A 15,487-nucleotide genomic window follows, 5' to 3' on the forward strand; every position below is an offset into this window, starting at 1 on the left:
TTAAAACAAATATGAATTTAATCAAGGGATTCTGCTGTCCTGGGGTGAAACAGGAGCCCGCTGACACACAGAGGCCGGAGCACTGGGGAGCCAGAGTTGAATCAAAGCCGCCTGCTTCCCACTAACCACTCGGATGATCCTATCATCACAACAAGAAAGGAAAACAATTATTTATTCTTTTTGATGTTGCAGCTCAGCAGCGACTTGCTTTCTGAAGAGCAAGGTCAAAACCAAGTTATTGTTTCTGCCTGAAACTTTGACGGGGACGCGGAGTTCTTCCGTGTGACCTACTTCCGTGCGAGGAGCGGGCAGTGGGAGAGGCTGCTGGCTCCTGGGCCGTGGGTGGTACTTCCTCCCGCCTCCGCCTCTCACCCCTCTTCCCCGCTCTTCCCCGCTCTTCCCGTGAAGGACCCGAGTACGAAGTCGTGGGGAACACAGGCTGCGAGCAGTGTGTCTGTCCCGGGGGAGAGCCAGGAGCCGAGTTCTCTGGACTGACACCCCCACACGCCCCAGGCGTGAGGCTCAAGGCCCAGCATACACCCACGAACACCTCAGCAGACCTACTATTTTCACGCGCGTGGGCCCAACTTGCAATGTCCAGCCCTGTGTGTCTTCCTCTGCTACCCAGAGCCCTGACCAGAAGCCCACTGAGTTCCCTCCCCCTCCCACCCCCCCTCCGGCCCTGGGGGGCAGCCTGAGCCAATGATGGTTGGGGCGTTGGTGGGCAGGTGCCCCGGGCCCTCTGCCTCGAAGGGGTGACTCAGGGGCATCTGTTCCACACACTCCCAGCCGTCCCCAGCGGCGTTGGGCTCTGGTGGCTCACGGTGACACTGGCTTGATTTTGCACGTTTTGCCAGCGCCTTCCTTCTCTGCGCAGCTTGCGGTCCCACGGCTCACACCAGCTCACGGGAGCCCGGCCCGCACATCGCTGTCCAGCTCTTCACCCAGCTGTGGCATGCCGGGAGCTGGAAATCAACCACATGCGCGCATTTACACCAGGGCAATTGGCAGACGCTACCACCCAGGGATTATTTATTTATTTATTTCAGAAAACCAGTTCACCTTCACATCACTGCTCATTGTCCGGCTCCCTCCTCGGTGTGTCTTGGCATCACCTCCCAAAGGAACTTGCACACATGCCCTTACTCAGGGTCAGCTCCTGGGGAAACAAAAATTCACACAGCTCCCCTGAGTCTGGAGACCGAGGGCAGTCAGCTCGCTCACGGGAGACAGGAGGCCCTGTTCCAGGCTTGTCCTCTGCTGCCGGCCCTCCGTCCTACCGCACCCCCCCCCCCCACACACACACACACACGCACACGCACACCCTGCACAGCCCGTCTGTCCCCGACCCTCCCCACACCCTCTGGGGACACCCACGGCTTACACTCACCAGCACCCTCTCTACTCCCCCTGGCGGTGCCACCTGGCCTCCCTCAGGGAGGTGCGAAGGGGTCTGAGTGGTCCCCCTGCTCCCCCTCCTGCACATCTAACCCTTCACCACCGGGAGCGAGTTTTTCTCACTGGAGACGCAAAGCTGAGGACGGCGGCCCTTGGACCTGGTCCGAGCCCTGTGACCTGCTGTGTGTGGGCAACGAGGCTGAAGTGACGGGGCGCCCAGTCTGGGCCCGGCCTGGCGAGGGCGTCACTGTTTCTTATCTGTGACGTTGACCTAGGTGCTGTGCTGAGGGGGGGGGGGGTCCAGCCCCCATGTCCTTCCTCGGGCAACCAGAGCCCTGACCAGTGGGCGCCACAGGACGAGCTGTAGGCTCCGCACCCGACTCCCCCAGCTTAGGGCTGATCTCTGAAAACAAAAGCACGTGCGGGGGGTGCGGGGGTGCGGGGGTGTACAGGGGGGTGGAATGGCTGGTCGGTAAACCCCTCCCCAGCTCCCAAGAGACAGACCTTCAAACCTTAAAGGAGGCGAGTGGGACGGGAAGGGGACCCAGGGCACAGCCGCCTCCTTCGCGGGGATGGCGGGCGTGGGCAGCCGCCTGGGGCCTTCACGCGAGGAGGCCACGCACCGCACCACGTGGCCACGACCCGCACCCAAGGTCAGCCGGGCTCCCGAGGGGAAGGAGGAGGGCGCCTCGGCATTAATAGCGCTGGCGGCAAGGTAAGGCCGCCCGCCCGCCCACTCCTCGCCCTCGCCCGCAATTATGCCGGCGAGGCTTTCATCCCCACGCGCGCTCGCGGGCAGGTGATTGTTGTGTGCCGGCCTTTTCTAGTCTCCTCTGCCTTTCATGCCGGGGACCGTGCCGCGGGGTCAACGCGCCTCCCCCGGCCCCTCTCCCGGCTCCGGTCCCTTTAGAAAAACACCCAAAGCCATAATTTGTCTTAGAATTTCTTTTGAAACAGCTACAAGAAAGACTAACGACTGCTCTTTTCCCTCTGTTTCTGATCCCAGCCACCCCTTTATCTGGCTTTCATTAGAGCCTCGGCCGCGCCTCTTTTGTGGGGGAGACTGGAGAGCGCGAGGCAGTTTCCCAGCCGCTGTGATGTTGCTAAAGATTAAAAAGGAGCTTTGAAGCCGCACCAGTTCCATGCGCGCCCCCTCGGTCCCGGACCTCAGCAAGACCCACGCCATCTGGCAAACCTGCCATGAAGACAAAATAAAGTGATTGAAACAGTCTCTTCAAAGCCACCGCGGCAGATTTGTTGATTCGAGCGTTATCTCTCCTGCGAGGCCCTCAGAAGTCACCAGAACACCTCGGCAATCTCAGGCAGGCCTCGGTGGAGCGGTGGAGCCGCCGGGCCGAGGCTCAGAGGGGCTGGGCCTGGCGGGGCCGAGGGATGGGCTGCAGGCCGCTGGCCGCTGGACGCTGGCCGCGGGCCCGGGACACGCAACAGTTGGATGCAGCGCCGGCCCTAATGACGGCTGGCAGAGAGGCCTCCCCCGGCTCCCGCCTGGGGTCCCCCCGCAGCGGGGGCGCCTGACACCCACCAGACGGACAGGACGGGAAGCCGCCTGCTGCGGGGCTGCTGAGCAGAAGGGGGCGGCGGGGAGATGAAAGCCTGCTGCCCTAATTGCAACCGACAGCCCATTAGTAACGCCCTGGCAGCTTCCATATCAGGCTCTGCTTCTCACGGCTCCCGGCTGGGCAAGGCCTGGGCAGATGGCTGTCTGCGGGGCCCATGGGAGGGTCTCCCTTGGCTGGCTGAGCCCGGGACGAGCGAAGATCCCGAAGGGGCAGAACCAAAGCCCGTCCTCCATTAATGCCGCCCAACACCGCGTGACCCCGAGCCCAGCCCTCTCTGGACCCCAGATTGCGCTCCTGCAAAAGCGGCACAGCCCGGCCGGCGGGGCTCAGTGGCTGAGCGTCGACCTATGAACCAGGAGGTCACGGTTTGATTCCCGGGCAGGGCACAGGCCTGGGTTTCGGGCTCCATCCCCAGTAGGGGGCGTGCAGGAGGCAGCCGATCAGTGATTCTCTCTCATCATTGATGCTTTTATCTCTCTCCCTCTCCCTTCCTCTCTGAAATCAATAAAAATATTTTTTAAAGGGCAGAGTCTACCCCCGCGGGCAGAGTTCCTCTCGTCTTGTTGGGTAGCACTGCCCCGAGGCCAGAGCCTGGGCCATGGGCGCGCTGCTGGCCCGGATGGAGAACCTGGAGGAGACGCCATCAGAGCCAGGACCGCAGCTGAACAGAGGCCCCCGACACACGAAGCTGCAGCCCAGGAATTGGGAGGGCACCGCCCCCCACACCCCTGCAGACATGAGGACGCACAAGTCATGCTCCTCTCAGTCACTCGGCGGTCCTCGCGCTACAAGTTGGGAGTTGGGGTGCACTATTCAGGCGCTGGGGAAAATTGGGGCCCATGAACAGTCCTGAGAGGGCCAAGGCGAGGTCAAGAGGGAGTGGGTGGTCCTCTGGGTCCCCCTCCTTCCTCCGGCAAGCTTCTCGGCTTGTATCTGTGACACACCTTGGGCTTCGGGTAAAACCTCCGGCTTGTTTGAAGGTTCTGCCGATTTCAACACAAATACGATGTGACTGCTACAGGTCTACCAGCCCCTGCTCCTTCCTTCTGGCACCCCAGGTTCCAGGAGGTCGGTCAGACCCCGCTGAGCACAACTAAGAGCTCAGCCCCGTTCTACCCAGTTTCAGTGAAACGATGGACTTACAGAGTCTGACCCGGATCAGCCACGGGGATCTACCGAAGGCCGGCTCCGCACTCCCGCTGGGAGAATGTAACCCCTGCCGCTCCCCCCAGGAGAGCTACCTGTGGATGTCCACACCCACAGAGGATGGGATAAATCACATTCTGCTTCTAAACCAGCGGGAGGACCACTGGTCACAGACCGGGGGACCACTCACCCATCCCTCTCCCTTCGCCCCCTCCCGCTGGCCCTGGCAGGACCAGGCAGGGTTCCAGCTCCTCCTTCGCTGCCCTGAACCTTTCGGGGGCCCAGAGAGGGAGCTCCTCGTCACAGCTGGCCCCACCACCCTGCCTTCCTCCTAGAAGCACAGCTGGCCCAGGGTGGGAGGCCCACCGCGGAGACCTCCTGGCATCTCGGCAGGGATGTGCCAGCATGAGGTCAGGCCTCCCGCTGTGCGTCCTCCCCGCGGGGGGCAGGAAGTCCGGCTCCCAGAGAGGCAGGGCCACAGAGCAGCACATGGGAGCGGCAGCTGCTCACCAACCCTCCTTTTCTAACCATTTTCTCTGCCTGGTGAACTCCTACTCATCCTGCAAAACCCATCTCCAAGTCACTCCTTTAAAACATTTCTAACTTTCCTTCTCCCTCGGTTCGCATGCCACATCAGGCACACCTGCCTTGGGTAGGTCTGAAATTAAATGATGATAATTTTTCCAGGAAGAGTAAACATCTGGAAATCAAAGGACCTCAGTGCAAATCCCTGCTCCCTTATTCACCAGCTGTGAGACCTTGGACATGTCATTTTGTTCTCTCTGAGCCCCCAGTTCCCCATCAATAAATTTGGGGGGGGGGGAGAAACTTATAAGGTAATATACATCAGGAGCCTACAATTATGTCCAACACGTAGAGACACTTAAGAGAAGCGAATTTCACTCCTTCCCTAACAGAATGTGAGCTTCTCAAGGGCAGGAACCAGCCATTCATTCATTCATTCATTCATTCATCATCACTGAGCTCCTATGAAGGAGCTACGCCTGAGTCAGAAGCCGGGTTCTACAGCAGGTCCAGGTGCCCCTAATGCTCCGGTTGCTCTTCCTCGCCCGTGGACCTCCAGCACCTGCTGTGGCTGACACTGTCCACACCCGTCCCAGGCAGGTGAGCCAAGGGCAGGTCTGCAAAGTTCAAGTGCAAGTGGCCTGACCCCAGGAACTCCAAGTCTGAGAGCAGAGGGCAGAGCTGCATTCCCCCTGATACTGTTGACTCTTAGTCTGATGGGAAAGACACATGTACCGCTGGCCGTAGAATTCCCTGTCTGACGGGGGAGACACGTGGCTCCTGCGCGTGGCCCAGCCTGTCACTGATGGGGTGAGATGTTCCTGTCACAGGAGGGCACCGCCTCTGACGGGCGAGGCCGTCTGTGCCCACAGATAGCTCGCGCGTCAGATAAAACAACATGGATGGAAAAAAGAGATCAATCCCAGGGCCCTTTGAAAACCTCGCTGCGCAGTGTCTCTGTCTGCAGACGCGGAAGCGATATCCCTGGCTCTGCAGACGCACCGCAGGGCTGGACACAAATGACACAGCATCCGAGCCTCCGTGCCTCCAGCCCGGCCCCCTCGCCAGAGGATCCAAGCCAGCGCTGGCCCGAGGCCCCCGTCCCTGGCATCGCCTGCCAGCCTTGCCAGGGGAGGGAGGCTTTCTCATGATCAGGGACATCTGGGCTGGCCGAGATCCCGGAGGCCACCGACATGAAAAGCGAGGGGCCCGGCGGAAACACCATCTGCACATCATAACGCAGCTCGGTTCCCGGAGGCCGCCTGCAGCTGCGGCCGGGCTGCCCGGGGACACGCAGAGGAAGACACCAAGCGGCCGGGAGGGGGACAGAGGGCAGAGCCAGACTGGAGTCGTTCCCGCTGACATTCCACGCACTTTGGAGATGAAAGCCACTGGGTTTGTCTCCCTGTCGCTGCTGGGTCCACAGGCTGCACCAGCCCCGAAGCTGACTGGGGGGCACGAACGGTACACAGCTGTGCTCATGGGCTCAGATTCTAGAGCTGTGCTGCCTGGGTTCGTTTTTCAGACCTGCGCATTGGAGACGGTACGAATCCTATCCCCTACCATGGGGTTGCTGTGAGAATTCAAAGAAGTAATACACGCCTTGAGCCCTACACTTAAGACTTTCGCACATGTTATATACGTCGATAACATTTCATTATAAAAGAGGGCGCCCTAGCTGGTTTGGCTCAGTGGATAGAGCATCGGCCTGCGGACTGAAGGGTCCCAGGTTCGATTCCAGACAAGGGCACATGCCTGGATTGTGGGCTCCATCCCCAGTAGGGGGCGTGCAGGAGGCAGCCGGTCAATGATTCGCTCTCATCATTGATGTTTCTCCCTCTCTCCCTCTCCCTTCCTCTCTGAAATCAATAAAAATATATATATATTTTTTAAAAGCCCTAACTGGTTTGGCTCAGTGGATAGAGAGTCGGCCTGCAGACTGAAGGGTCCCAGGTTCGATTCCGGTCAAGGGCATGTACCTTGGTTGTGGGCACATCCCCAGGAGGGGGTGTGCAGGAGGCAGCTGGTTGATGTTTCTCTCTCATCGATGTTTCTAACTCTCTATCCCTCTCCCTTCCTCTCTGTAAAAATCAATAAAAAAAATATATTAAAAAGAAAAAGAGGGCATGTGTGTCCCCCGCCTGATTTAAAGAGGTGCTCAGTCACTGTTGGCTCTTATCATCTTTGTTATCTCCCCTCCTAGACGCCATCCTTCCTGAGGCTCTAGGAGCTGGCACCTGCAGCAGGTAGAGCTATTGGGGCTATTTCATGGGCCGTCCTCTGCAAGGCCCCGCCCCCAGCACCAAGGCCACAGCTGATTGGACAAGGCTTAGGACATGGCCAAAGCAAGCTCATGTATGGCGGCTGAGCAGACTGTGGATTGTGGATTGGTGATCACATTGAGCCACGTAGAGCAAAGGAAGGAGGAGGAGGAGGAAAAAGAGACGGGCAGAGAGGAAAAAGACACAGGGTTCCCAAGACAGAGAGAGGGGGTGGGGGAGAGGGAGAGAGAGATGAGAGAGGGAGCGGAGACCTCCGATCCCAGGCTTTTCCTTTCCTAGTAGACGAGGCTGAACGGTATCTCCTGACCTTGGAGCCTATGAGATGAGTCCTGCCAAGAAGCAGGACACGCATGCACATGTGCACACATACCACACAGCACATCACTTGCATCCTACCAACATCCACGCGCCCACTCCTTTTCACCTTCTCTTTACAATTCCTCTCCCACATCTGAACACCTGTGCCTAGCACAGTGCCTGGCACAAGATAGGCACTCAACAAAACTGATGGAGGACAAAACTGATGGAGGGAAGGAGGGAGGCAGGGAGGCAGGGAGGGAGGGAGGCAGGGAGGGAGGCAGGGAGGCAGGGAAGCAGGGAGGCAGGGAGGCAGGGAGGGAGGGAGGCAGGGAGGCAGTCCTTGTGCTTCCCCTTGCCCATCGGATCGAGGACTACAGGTTTATCTTTGTCTCGGCAGAATCTGAGTCCCAGCGACTTCTGAGGTTGTCAGCAGTGGGCACTGTGCTGGACTCGCTGCCCTCCAGCAAGCAGCGCCGAGGCCACGAGGGCAGAGGCAGCCCAGACCCCCACATGGACAGCCGCCATCTGCTGCCTTTTGCTCACGCAGAGGCAGGCGGCTGGGGCAGCTCCCCCTGAGACCATGAGCAACCCTGGAAGCTGCCTTGTCAACAGGCTGTCACAGCGAATCGCCTCAGGCCGCTGCATCCCCAGAGCTGCCCAGGGAGCCAGCCTCGGCCCCCAGCACACACACATGCTGGCGCCAGGTTGGCCAGTCCATGCTGCCAGACGGGGGCACCTGTTACAGCTACCGGGGCCTGGGCTCTGGAAATGCCACCTCTCCCTGCCCCCCCCCCCCGCCCCGCCCCCCGGGGACACAGGGCAGGCACCCCAGAGTACCCTCCCCCACTCCCTCCTGCTCCTTCACACTCCGCTCCTCCCTTCCCTGGCCCTCGCGCCAACCACACAGGCCGCGCAGGGCTGGTTCTGCCCATTCCCCAGAGGGGAAAACTGAGGTTCAGACAAAGACAAGAAGAAAGTCGCCCAAGAAAAATTCGCCTTGGGGGTGCCTCGCCCAGTGGGGCTCTGAGGATCCCAGAAGGGCAGAGGTGAGCGTCTCGGGCCCCTGATGTTCACGGCCTTTAGTCTGCCTGGGCCACGGGGTCAGCCACCAGGAAGCCTCTTCCCTCTGTCAGCCATGAGGGGATAGCTGTGAGGGGTCCCCGCCAGGCTCCCCCAGAACTGCCCCGTCGGCCAGGTGCCCAGCACATCAGCGGTGCTGCAAGCTCCTCCATTGGGGCGCTGAGGTCCGCAGGCGCAGCGGTGCTGGGAGCTTGGCTCAGGGTCAGAAGTCTGGCCAGCCCCTGCCTCGGCCCCGGGCCTCTCCTGAGGCCTGGGCCTGAGAGAGCGGCCAGAGGCCATTTCCTGGGAGCGCCACACACCCCAGGGTGGCGGGGGGCAGCCTTCCCCAGCGGCTCTCTCTTCCACTTCCTCCTCCTCCTCCTCTGACTCTTCAGGAAGCCACCTGTCACTTCCTGTCTCCGTCCTCAACCAAAAAGACCCTCAGGAGAAGGAATCCTTAACAAAACAGTAGCAATTATTCATTCCTTCACCCAACACGTACTTCCAAGGGACTGTGCTGAGCCCAGCGTGGCTGGAGGCTGCCCAGTTCCTTGCGAACCGCACCATCACAGCCGCAAGCCAAGAGGGCGACAGAGGTGGCTAGCAAGACAGAAGTCGCACTCTCGGGTAACCGAACCCCAAAAGCTCCTCACCTTTGCCATGTTCTGTTGGTAGGAGCAGGTCTCTAGCACATAAATCCCAGGAGGCAGGAACCCGGAGGGGTCCTTGTAGAGTCGGACCCACACAGCGGGGTCCGGTTCAGTTGGCACGCCGTGTGCCTATGATGTGCCGGGCACCGTCCTGGAGCTGGGAATAGAACGTGAGACGAGGTAGGGTTTCTATCTCCCAGGAACTTTTTCTGCGAAGTGTTTTCCACTTCCTGCTCTTACTCATTTTCCTGGGCTGTGAGCCCTGGGGGGGGGGGGGGGGGGGGAGCCCTAGACAGGACCTGTGGAGGGGGAGGGAATTACTCCCTCTGCAGTGTGACTGTGTTAACCAGACCCTCTTCCTCCATCCCAGGGTCATGGGAGGGAAGAAAAGGCACAGAGAGTAAGCTAGCGCCAGGGGCACAGCGCCAGGGGCACACCCACTGTGCGGGCTGTGGATGCCAAGGAGACAAGACCAGACCCTGCCCTGGGGGAACAGACAGGTACACTCGTGGGTTTGGCCTGGAGCAAGGCATGTCACCATGAAGGCCAGACCCACAGGGCAGTGGGCAGAGCGGTTCTCCTTAGAGCAGTGGTTCTCAACCTGTGGGTTGCGACCCCTTTGGCGGTCGAAGACCCTTTCACAGGGGTCGCCTAAGACCGTCCTGCATCTCAGATATTTACATGACAGAACAGTAGCAACATGACAGTTATGATGTAGCAACGAAAATAATGTTATGGTTGGGTCACAACATGAGGAACTGTATTTAAAGGGCCAGAAGGTTGAGAACCACCGCCTTAGAGCAAAAAGGGTTAAAGCCAATGGTGGAAACCAAGCTTCACCCCATACTTGGAGGCCTTTCCATATCAGCACCTGCGATTTTTACTATTAGAATTGCTAGGTCGCCCAAGGAGGGACGCACGAGGCCAGAGTGGTGAGGGATTATGAATTTATTCGATCATCCGCACACCAGGTGGCTGAGCCTGGATGGCTCCAGCACCCAGTGAGGGGAGTCAGCGGCTTTTAAAGGACTTTTGGCGGGATTTTTTTCTGGGCGTAGACTCCTTTATGCAGACCTGGAGGGGAGAGAACGGCATGTGGTCACCACAAGTGAAAAGTGGTCTCAGCAAAGGGAATGTCCATAGTGAAATGACCTGAGAAGCCAGTTCTCCGGGAAGGGGTATCAACTCAATTGCTCCATCAAACCTAACAAGAGTCCCTCCGTTACCAGTGAGCTGGCTGTGCTGGGTCTGGCATCAGTACAGGGCTCCATAAACATTGTTCAATGGGGACAGAAATAAGGGGAAGTGGGATGGGAGGGAGGGAGGAAGGGCGATGAAAAGAAAAGTCAGAGGAAGGAAAAGGGGGGGGGAGGGAGGAAAGAGACAGGGGGAGGAAGGAGGACAGAGACAGGAGGCAAGAGAGAAAGAAAGGAAGGAAAATATGCAGCGAGGGAAAGAAAAAGACAGAGAAACAGAGATTTGGAGGGAGGGAGGGAGAGAGACCAGAGAGGGACAGAGAACGGAGAGAGGAGGGAGAGCGACACGAGAAAGGGAAGATTCGGGGCAGTGGCCCCGCCCCCAGCCCGGACTCCGCCCCCCGGCCCGCAGGCTGCAGCGCCCCCTCCAGCCGCCAGGGGCCGCCACGCGCCGCCGGCCGCTCCCCGCGTGCGCCGCGGGCCCTCTCTCCCGCCTCCGCGCTGGCCGCTCGCCGACCCGCCGCCGCTCTCGCGCCGCGGCCGCGTCTCGTTCGCCGCGTCTCCGTGAGGGGCCTCGCGCCGCCGGCGCCCGCCGTCCCCCTGCCTCGCGGCGCTGGGTCTCGCGGGCCCCGCTCCCGCCCTCCGCTCGCCTGGCCCGGACCGGAAGCGGCGGCGCACGGCCTGGGCCTGGCGCGGGGGGCGGGCACCGGGGCCCGGGCGGACATGGGCAAGAAGCACAAGAAGCACAAGTCGGACAAACACCTCTACGAGGGTGAGGAGAGGGCCGCGGGGCGGGGGCCGGCGGGCCGCGGCCGCTCCGGCGGCTCTTCGCGCCTTCGACTCCCCCTCCTCGAGCGCCCGAGGCGGCCGGGCCGCGCCTCTCCCCGGGCAGGCCCGGATCCGCGACGGGGGCGCGGCGCAGACCCGACGGGCGGGGGCGGGGCGGCCACGGGACCCCTGGCCCGGGCGGGGCGCGGAGGGCGGCGTTCGGGCACCCACGGGGCGAGCGCCCGTCATTCAACAGGTGCTTCGGGGGCGCCCCCTGCGGGCCCAGCGCCGCCCGCCCCGCGGCCCCTGCACGGTGGGCCTGCCCGCCGGGCCCCGGAGCCTCCGTGAACCGGCCTCTCCCCCCGCCCTCCCCCCAGAGTATGTGGAGAAGCCCCTGAAGCTGGTCCTCAAGGTGGGCGGCAGCGAGGTCACCGAGCTCTCCACCGGCAGCTCGGGGCACGACTCCAGCCTCTTCGAAGACAAGAGCGAGCACGACAAGCACCGCGACCGGAAGCGGAAGAAGCGGAAGAAGGGCGAGAAGCAGGGGCCCGGCGAGGAGAAGGGCCGGAAGCGCCGGCGCGTGAAGGTGAGTGCGGCCAACCCCGCACCGGCCGCGCCTCCTCCGCCGCCCCCCGCCCCCGCCCCCGCCCCCAGTGGACCCGGCCTCTCCGCGCCCTGCGCCTCTTTAAAGGCTGCCCCGTGGCGAGGCGGCGCGGGGCCGAGTGGGAGCACCGGCCGCCGCTCCGGGGGATGGTTTAGGCTCCAGCTGCGCTCGCACCAGGTGCGGGAGCCGCCCGCCCACCTGCCGGGCCCCGGGACCAGGTGGGCGGGACTCCGTTCGGCAGCGAATGGGATCCGCCCGGGTCCGCACCTGTGGTTCCGAAATGACGGTCCTCCCGAGGCCACGCGCGCTGAACGGGCGGCTCCCACCCTTTGAAACAGCGTTTGCGTCTGTCGGAGAGAAAACTGGGTCGAGATCTTTCGGGGACAGGACACCAGGAGTGAAAATAAGCATTTTCTTCACCGTTGGCGGTTAGTAGATGGAGAGGAAGCCCCTGCCGCCACGGGGTGCACGCTGAGCGAAATCGTGATCACGCCCCGTCCCTCCGGGGACGCTCACCTGCCCGTCTCTTCCGCGTCTTCATCTCGCCTGCCGCGTCGATAAGCTGGGACGCAGGGGTCCGTCCCCCTGGAGCGGGCATTGGGCTGTTTCTATCTTTCTTACTGTTTCGGCCAGAGCTGCAGCAAATATTCTTGTGGACATTGGGCCTTGAACGACACAGGAGTTAGGGGCGCTGACTCCCCCCCACCCCCCCACACCCCCCGTGCAGTCGAAAACCTGCATGCAGCCTGACTCCCCAGAAACTTGAGTTGTCCCCCGGTGTCCAGGAGGGATTGGTTCCAGGACGCCCCCCCCAGGATACCAGCCTCCAAAAAGCTCACATCCCCTGTGTAAAATGGCGTAGATCAGTGCATCCACTCAGCCCTCCCCACCCGGGCTCCCGGCAGGAGGCATTTACGGAAGAAAGTCCACATAGGAGCGCACCCACTCCTGTGCTGTCAGGGCCGAGTGTACACTGTGAAGGGAAGTGTCTCCGGGGTGTGCGCCCCGGGGTGGGAGGGTTTGGAGCCGGTGAAGGCCTCTCCGGCCTTCCTGTCCTCGGTCCTGTTCCTGGTTCAGCTGATGGCTGTGCCCCTGTGCTCACCCATCCGCAAGGCATGAGCCCCATTTCTCTTCATGTTCATCAACACCTGCCATGTACAGACATCTTAGCTTTTGCTGATGACAGAGGTGGAATCCTTCTGGTTTTTACATGTATCACTCCTAGAGGTCGAGGGAGCTTCGCTCATTTCCTGACATTTCCGGTTTCTTCTGGGAATTAGCTACGATGCTCTCCACCCATTTTCCGTTGGGTTGTTTGCCTTTTGTAGATGTTCTTCATGTAATCTGTGCTGAGACTTCGGGGTGTGTGCGTTGCAGGTACTTATCTCTGCCGGTAGCTGGCCTTTCAGCTTGTTTATGGGGAAGAAAAGTTTTTTCTACTCTTGAGTCATAAAGATTCTTTTCTCTGAAGTTTTAAAGGTTTGCTTTGTACATTTCAGTCTGCTATCCTGGGGTTTACTGTTGTGTCTGGTATGAGGCAGAGACTATATTCATTTTTCTTTTCTGTGCAGACGACTGGTTGTCCCAGCACTGACTCCCCGTTGTCTTTATTCCCAATGATGCCGCCTCTGTGACAGCCAGACTCGCTGTGCGCGTGGGTCTGTTTCTGGGTCCGCAGTCTGTTCTCGGTCGGTTCGTCTGTCCCTATGTCAGACCACGTTGTCTTCATTACTGTCACTCTGTACAGGGGCTGTGTACCTGGTCAGACTCTCATGGTCACCTTTTTCAGAACTGTTGTGACGGCTCTTGATTTTGACCTGCAAGATAAGTTATACGCTTGGCTTGTCAGATTCCATGAAAAATCCCATCTTCCAGTTTGGGTTGGCATTACATTTCATTTATAGATAACTCTGGAGAGAATCGATTGTCACGAACATGGTAGATTTCCTTTATTCGGGTCTTCCACAGTGTCCTTTCAGTAATATTTCATACTTTTTCCCAAAACGTATTAGGTGTTTTTATTAGATTTATTCCTGGGTATGTATCTTGCTTTTAGGACAGTGTTGTTTTCTAAGTGGTTATTTCTGGCCTATACTGTCAAATCACTTTTCTTCCCTTTGTGAACATGTTATTTTCTCCTTTTCCAGTAGATGGCAGCAAAATACATGAAGATTTTTTAAAAGAATTTTCAGTGGCGTCTTATTTTTCTCCACTGAAATTAAGATGATTTCGTTTAAAGGTGTTCTGAGATATTTCTGCATTACCTCCCTTTGTTCCGTTTAGGAGGAAAGAAAGAGGCGCGACCGGGACCGTGTGGAGAATGAGGCAGAAAAAGACCTCCAGTGCCAGGCGCCTGCAAGACTGGACCTGCCCCCTGAGAAGCCTCTGTCGAGCTCTGTAGCCAAACAGGAAGGTCAGAGTAACAGGGAACTGTCCTGAGTGACGAGGCTGACACAGCCAGGGGAAGGCACTGGGTTTCTAGCTTTCAAGTTAAAGTTTGGAAGCCTTTTAATGGAATTTTTAAGTTTTCTTACTTCTCTGATGCATACGACCTTTAAACTAGCTGCAGTTTTGAATTCATACTTACTTATAAGGGAAATGGAGTTTCTGTGTGAGGTGTTTAATGATGGGTATGAATAAGTCATATAGAAAGGAAATAAGCTAAACAGTACTCTGTAGAATCTTCCTTTTTAAAGTGCTCTTTTCCTTTCTTCTTCGCTTTAGAAGTAGAACAGACGCCCCTTCAAGAAGCTTTGAATCAACTGATGAGACAGTTGCAGAGGTAAATGGGTTTTCCAGTCCTTTTGTAACGTGGACATTGAAAGGAGAAAGAGAGTATCCAAAACACTTTTCTGTTTTGATTCTTTAAGGCCACATTGTGTGGCCTGCATCCAAACGTACTTGATTTTAAAGTGGATGATAAATATTTTGCCTGGCAGTAAAGCCCTCCAAGAGGCTGGCTTTTAGTCGTTCCCCTTTAGTTTGTTTGAGCTGGCAGCTTGAAGAGTGTTACGCAATATTCTTAATGGCAGATTTCTTTTTAATCTGAAGTAACTTCTGATGTTCAAGCTTTAAACCGGGAATAAACAATACAGATATTTCCACTTGGTTTATAGATAAAAATACCTTCTGTGTATTTGTGCAGTGCTTATCATACTGTGAAAGTTCAGCGATTACTAAGCCTGGGGCAGGGGGCAGAATACTATAAATAGGATTTGTGCCACTTTTAAATGCAGGAATTGGTTCTAAAAATTTCAGTATCTAGATTAAGCCCATGTTAAGTCTGTAAAAGGGGAGAGAATAAGTCAGTCTTTATTAAAATGTTCTGATACTTCTCTATACTCAGAATTTCAGTTTTCAGCTGAAAGGCATGTCCCTGGCAGAGGGTTCGCAGGTGCAGGGCATGCACTCTAAGAACGCAGTGGGCCGGTGTGGGAACACCGCTTCGGTCGTGGCTCTGTATCAATGGCTGCTCTCGGGGTGGAGGTGATGTTCTCTGAGAGGCCTCGCAGACAGCGAGTGTCGCTCACAGTAACCGCTGTGGGCAGCACCATCTGCACAGGGAAGGTCCGGGCAGGGGTGTCTGCTTATTCTCGGTGTTGGTCTCCTCGCGTGGGCATCGTGCTGGGAAGAGCAACGGCAGAGTCACGCAGACCTGGTGCAGATGTTAACTCTGGTCAGACTCACGGCCTAGAACAAATGACTTGAGCCCTGAGTCTCTGTCCTCATTCTAAGTGAGGGCACCGCTTCCTGATGGCTTTGTGCGGGTAGCTGTAAAGTACATCAGTCTACCACCGGGCCGGTGACGTGGTCAGTACATTTTAAAAGTCACTGCTGCTGTTAGTTCTGAAGCCATTTTTTATTGTCATGATGATTTAGAATCAGAAAATTTTAGTATGCCAGATTTCCAGAGGAAAACCACTCTGATGACCTAAGTATATAAAACAATGGTTCTCAACCCTGTCAGTCCTGGAAATAC

General features: G+C 58.1%; 1 protein-coding gene and 1 long non-coding RNA gene across 4 annotated transcripts in view; one reads left to right on the forward strand and one right to left on the reverse strand.

The window, feature by feature from the left end:
- LOC118674009 lies at positions 1-11,282 on the reverse strand. 2 transcript variants are annotated; one of them, XR_004973552.1, is made up of 5 exons: positions 10,899-11,282; positions 8,944-9,097; positions 1,063-1,159; positions 824-965; positions 1-139 (listed from the first exon to the last, which is right to left on the reverse strand). It is a non-coding gene; the product is annotated as an uncharacterized LOC118674009 (long non-coding RNA). The 2 variants fall into 2 exon arrangements; XR_004973551.1 differs by having other exon boundaries at positions 1-965.
- BRD7 (bromodomain containing 7) overlaps positions 10,636-15,487 on the forward strand; it is a 20,380-nt gene continuing 15,528 nt past the window's right edge. Inside the window, exons 1-4 of one of the 2 annotated variants that reach the window (XM_036345133.1) lie at positions 10,636-10,908; positions 11,282-11,490; positions 13,792-13,921; positions 14,233-14,290. In XM_036345133.1, the coding sequence (XP_036201026.1) occupies positions 10,860-10,908; positions 11,282-11,490; positions 13,792-13,921; positions 14,233-14,290 (446 nt within the window). In that variant the 5' untranslated portion in view covers positions 10,636-10,859. The remainder of the gene's footprint in view (positions 10,909-11,281; positions 11,491-13,791; positions 13,922-14,232; positions 14,291-15,487) is intronic. The other variant, XM_036345134.1, reaches the window with a different exon arrangement.

This window comes from Myotis myotis, unplaced genomic scaffold, assembly GCF_014108235.1.
Source record: "Myotis myotis isolate mMyoMyo1 unplaced genomic scaffold, mMyoMyo1.p scaffold_m19_p_19, whole genome shotgun sequence".
Taxonomy (NCBI): Eukaryota; Metazoa; Chordata; class Mammalia; order Chiroptera; family Vespertilionidae; genus Myotis; species Myotis myotis.